Here is a 5,492-nt window from a genome sequence, read left to right as displayed (position 1 = left end):
AATATTTATGAGATTATTGTTACTTAAATGTCTTTATAACTTTTATCTTTTTATTTTTATTTACCTTTTTACTATTTTAGAGTTTTCTTTAAAACTGGTTGGACTAGTCAAATTAAGAAACGGTGGTCCAATTGGTCTAATTGTCTATTCGATTCTAAAAATTTTAATTATTATTAGGGTAAACTACACTTGTAGTCACCCAACTATTAGTGAATTTCTTTTCTAGTTACACAACTATGAAAAGTTAGAAAAGGGTCACCCAACTATTAGAATTATTTTTTTGATCATCCAAGTATGAAAAGTTACAAATGGTCACACAACTATTCAATTTTGTCTTTTTTGGTCACCCAACTATCTTGGATTTTTGGGTGTTTCCATTTTTACATTAATCAACTGGTGACAAAAAAGAAGAAGATAAAATTGAATAGATGAGGGACCATTTTGCACATTTGCATAGTTAAGTGACCAAAAAAAGAAATATACTAATAGTTGTGAGACTACTAATATAGTTTACTCTTATTTATTATATATGTATTATAATAATTAGACATAAAATAAAAGAATAGTTAATAAAAACTATTCTAATAAATAATACCTCTTTAAAATAAATAAAATATTTTTCTTTATTAAAAAAGTAATAAAAATAACTAATATTTATCATTTGTTAACCGATAAAATTATATTCCACCCAAACACGTCACATGAAAACATTTGTTTGTAGGCAGTTGCAAGTAATTTACCACCGAGTACAACGATGAACTTGCAAAAGGAAAGTCTTGGTAAGCGATTGGGTGGATTTTTGTCTTTTTGATTTGATCAATAATTGCCTGCCCCCTTAGACATTGGCCTTTGGTGTTGGTCTCCATCTCGGCTTTGGGCCACCATAATTAGAAACTTCCTCTTTTGACTCAATCAAAATATTTTCAAAAAATGGGAAAGGGACGTCGTCGAGTTACTTAATTTCACGCTTAACAATATAATTACTTTGATCAATTGGTAAATAAATAATCTTAATTAATGTCCATAAATGGCGGTCTACCCAATCTGTTGCCTGCACCACTTAGTCTTGGCCTTGGGCCACCATACTTACCTGCTTGCATTGAACTCTTCAAAGGATGGGGAAAAAAGAAATTGATAACATCCACGTGAAAATTCTGCACATCCATGGATTTTTATGTTAACGTAATCAATCAGCTTTAAGTAAACGTCAACCCTCTTATTAATTCTTATATATTAATTTAAAAAATCTATAATATATTATAATCCTTGTGAGTATTGGACATTCATGATTGTAACTGGACTAATCAAAGTTCGCATTCATCTAATTCCAAGAACTTGCCCACAGACAATTTGCTTTTTTCAACAGCGAAAGCGAAAAGGAAAGACAAGATTGATATTCCTCACGGCACTCCTCTTTTGGGTTACTTCCTTGTCCTTACCAGGATTACCACTGTCAACCAAGCTTCCCTATATCCAACCCTTATTATATATATGCTTGGAAATTTGTAAATTAAAGCATTGATATCCTTGGTTATTTATAATCCAAGAAAAATAGTGATGGGTTTGATCAGATCAGTAGTACTAATTGTGCAGCAGGTGATATTGCTTAATGCAATATCGGCGGTAAAAGCAACGGCAGCGGTAGCTTATCAAGCAAACTCCAGCTGCCAAAGTCGCTGCGGCGAAGTTAGCATCCCATACCCATTTGGTACCGGCGGTGATTGCAACGTCAGTAAACATTTCTTCATCACATGTAACACCAGTTTCACACCCAGCAAAGCATTCTTAACTACCAGTTCCATTGAGATCCTCGACATATCTCTCAATGGTCAGTTGCGCATCCTTGCTGATGGAAGCTATGATTGTTACAACAATTCAGGGGCTACACGGAATTTTACGTACTGGCTCCAACTTGGTAAGTTTTTCATAAATAATACCAGGAACAAGTTCACTGCAATCGGGTGCGACACCTATGCTCGGGTGGAAGGTTTCTCCGGACAACGTTATGCAACTGGTTGTTTGTCGTTATGCAACAACATCAACGACGTTTCAAACGGGTCTTGCTCTGGGATTGGCTGCTGTCAAACAAGTATCCCAAAGGGTGTGAAGAGCTATAACATCACTATTGAAAGCTATGAGGACCATACCGATGTATTGCCCGAAAACCCTTGCAGCTATGCATTTGTTGCAGAGAACGATAACTATACCTTCTCTACTTCAGATCTTCGTGGTTTCGATTTTAAAGACAAGATATTTCCGGTTACTCTTGATTGGACAATCGGGAAGAAGAGTTGCAAGGAAGCTAAGATGGATACCAAGAGTTTCGCATGCAAAAAGAATAGTAAATGCATTGATTCGGAACATAACTCTGGATATATCTGCAAGTGCTTTGAGGGTTACGAGGGGAACCCTTACCTTCCCAATGGATGTCAAGGTAACTATATATATATATATATCCAATGGCTGTATTTGTAGTTTCTATCATTACAAATAGTGTTATTTATTACTTGCATATAATCTGCAACTTTCAGACATAAATGAGTGTGTAACTATGAGTCCTTGCAATGGAACGGCAACATGTATCAACTTAAATGGGACATATGATTGTCTATGTCCGCCTGACTATAAAGGCGATGGTAAGAAAAATGGAACAGGTTGCAGTTTACCCAACAAGGATCAATCCAAGAGATCTCTCCTTATTGATGTTGCTCTAGGTTAGTAATTTCAATGCACAATTATAGAATTATTTTTTTATATCTAATTCTAATTTCGATTATATTTGTATGAAATATTTTGCAAACCGGTGAAACTGGTTTCTCAAGCACTCATGCTGAACTTTCCCAACCCATTGTAGAGTCAATTGGGTTGGCTTCACCATAAACAATTTCATTATTTTTTACTTTCAATATACAAATTACATGACTTTTCACTTTTAAATAATATTACCATGGTCAATATATTTGTTTTTTCTTTTTTAAACAAGCTATTATTTTATGCTTTGAACATAGGGATTGGCGTTGGGTTTCTTGGTATCCTCTTAGGGATAGTATTGTTGTGTTGGATGCTCAAGCAAAGACAGATTTCTAAGTTAAAAAGGGTTAACTTTCAGCAAAATGGTGGCATTTTGTTACGTGAACAACTTTCAAAACGACAAGGGTATCGTGAAGAAGTTAAAGTATTTACAGTTGAGGAACTCGAGAAGGCAACAAACAATTACCATGAAAGTAGAATTTTAGGACAAGGAGGGCAAGGGACAGTGTACAAGGGAATATTGGCGGATAATCGAATAGTTGCCATTAAAAAGTCAATAATTGGAGATCCTAGCCAAGTTGAACAATTCATTAATGAAATAATGGTGCTCTACCAAATCAACCACAGGAATGTTGTCAAACTACTAGGATGTTGTTTGGAGACACAGGTTCCACTGTTAGTCTATGAATATATCACTAATGGAACTCTTTTTCACCATTTGCATGATGATGATGCTGCCCTTGATCTTCTATGGGAAACTCGTTTGAGAATCGCCACTGAAACTGCCGAAGCTCTTTCTTATTTGCACTCTGCAGTTTCTATTCCAATCATTCATCGAGACATCAAGTTGGCTAACATATTGTTAGACAATAATTACAATGCAAAAGTTTCTGATTTTGGGGCTTCGAGATTGATTCCATCCGACGAGGCACAGATAACAACAATTGTGCAAGGAACCTTCGGTTACTTGGATCCTGAATACATGCATACAAGCCTTCTTACTGAAAAAAGCGATGTTTATAGCTTCGGAGTTGTGCTTATGGAGTTATTAACAGGACAAAAAGTGGTTTGTTTCAAAAGACCGGAAGAAAAGCGAGTTTTGGCTATGTACTTCGTTTCTTTGATGAAAGAAGACAACTTGCTCGACATTCTTGATCCTCGAGTGCTTACTGATAAAAATGTTGAGCAGCTTAAGGAAGTAGCAGCTTTAGCTAGTAGATGTGTAAGAATGAAGGGAGAGGAAAGGCCAACAATGAAGGAAGTTGCCCATGAATTAGCAGGATTGCAAGCAATGCCTAAACATCCTTGGAGTAAAAGTAAATTACAGGGAGAAGAGTCCGAATACTTGCTTGGTGACATGTGCAGCACTTATACTGATGATGCAACGAGCAGCTCGATGGGTTATGATAGCATTAATAACAAAATAACATTTGAACTTGAAGGTGCACGCTAATCAAATTTTCATTTTTACAAAATACCCTTTATGATTTTAAATAGTTTGCTTTCATTTTTCAACACTAGATGGAACTTAATCTATATGAATTGTGTACAAGCCCGTTTGGCCCAGACCCATACCCAAATTAAACCAAATAACCCCAAAACCCAAATAGATTCTAACCTCAATCTAACCTAATTAGCCCAAATTTAGGGTTTCAGAATCTAAAACCTAAATCACCAAATCCCACCGCCCCTAGTCACATCTCCAGTGCAAGTGGTACCTACTTCCACCGCCGTTCGCCTGCAACATTAAAGGAAGAAAAGACAGTGTGCAAAAAAAAAAATACTTGTAAAAAAACAGGCTATATAAGCCACAAAAAGATCGGGTGTAAGCTCTCCTTTTTTCTTTCCTTTTTTCGAAATACAAGAGGAATTTGCCAACAGGAAACATACTCAAACACTAACTCAAAAAAATCGCAGCAAGACATATATCAAAGACCGAATCAAGGTCTATTTACTTTCCTTTTATTTTTTTATTTATTTTTTCTTCTTTTGAATTCGTTTGTACATATAATATCCGTCATATTAAAAATAATACATATATATATGTTAGATAAATATATAAAAAAAAAGGGAAAAACTTACCTCTAGGCGGTGGCCGGCACGGTGGCGCCACGATGGGGGGGGTGGCTGGAACCCTTGGCCGATTCTGGGTTTGCCCCAAAGAGAAGTTCCCCCTTTCCCCATTTTTTTTTCTTAAACTCAGAAAAATGAAATTTCAACAAAAAAATTTTGCTTTTATAGCCTCCCTGGTACGACGTCCTTTGGGGCAAACATTCCATCCCCAAAACGACGTCGTTTCACGCCAAACCCGAAGACTCGACCCGCGAGCATCAGGATCCGCGTGTTTCTGTCAATTGGGATAATTGCTTGCGCGGTCCTTCCACATTTCTGTAATATTTTAATCCAGTTTTTTATTTTCTTAATTCTGTCTAGCAATTTTAATCCTTTTTTAATTTGGTCCTCTGACCATTTGAGAGATAGTTGATGGAACGGTATCGTTTTGGAGGGAGGGGATATTTCCCCGTCTGGTCCCTCCATGATTTCCGCACCTTTTAAGCCGGTCCCCCCCTTTTTCTTTTATTTCGAATTCGCCCCAAATCCTTGTTTTTAAGTTCAAATTGGTCCTTTTTTTTTATTTTCCATATTATATGCTAAATTAACATATTTAACATATCATTATTACTTTAATTCACTATTATTATTATTATTATTTTGATAATATTACTATTATGATTATACTT

General features: G+C 35.9%; 1 protein-coding gene and 1 long non-coding RNA gene across 2 annotated transcripts; one reads left to right on the top strand and one right to left on the bottom strand.

Moving 5' to 3' along the window:
* Window positions 1–1,291: 1,291 nt before the first annotated feature.
* LOC108475005 (putative wall-associated receptor kinase-like 16) lies at window positions 1,292–4,226 on the top strand. The gene is made up of 3 exons (XM_017777024.2): window positions 1,292–2,434; window positions 2,532–2,714; window positions 3,009–4,226. Exons 1-3 carry the CDS (start codon window positions 1,558–1,560, stop codon window positions 4,202–4,204), a joined length of 2,256 nt encoding a protein of 751 aa, XP_017632513.2. The 5' UTR covers window positions 1,292–1,557; the 3' UTR covers window positions 4,205–4,226.
* On the bottom strand, window positions 4,065–4,963 carry LOC128290403 (uncharacterized). The gene is made up of 2 exons (XR_008280225.1): window positions 4,834–4,963; window positions 4,065–4,489 (listed from the first exon to the last, which is right to left on the bottom strand). It is a non-coding gene; the product is annotated as an uncharacterized LOC128290403 (long non-coding RNA).
* Window positions 4,964–5,492: the final 529 nt, after the last annotated feature.

Source organism: Gossypium arboreum, chromosome 3, assembly GCF_025698485.1.
Source record: "Gossypium arboreum isolate Shixiya-1 chromosome 3, ASM2569848v2, whole genome shotgun sequence".
In the NCBI taxonomy this organism is placed as follows: Eukaryota; Viridiplantae; Streptophyta; class Magnoliopsida; order Malvales; family Malvaceae; genus Gossypium; species Gossypium arboreum.
This window is presented reverse-complemented; position numbering and strand designations above follow the sequence as displayed.

Bases quoted from the DNA above. Each gene is read 5' to 3' on its own strand.
- LOC108475005 (XM_017777024.2), top strand. From the start codon at position 1,558: ATGGGTTTGATCAGATCAGTAGTACTAATTGTGCAGCAGGTGATATTG. The intron at 2,435-2,531 runs GTAACTATATAT...TGCAACTTTCAG, and splicing joins CCTTCCCAATGGATGTCAAG to ACATAAATGAGTGTGTAACT. The intron at 2,715-3,008 runs GTTAGTAATTTC...CTTTGAACATAG, and splicing joins CCTTATTGATGTTGCTCTAG to GGATTGGCGTTGGGTTTCTT.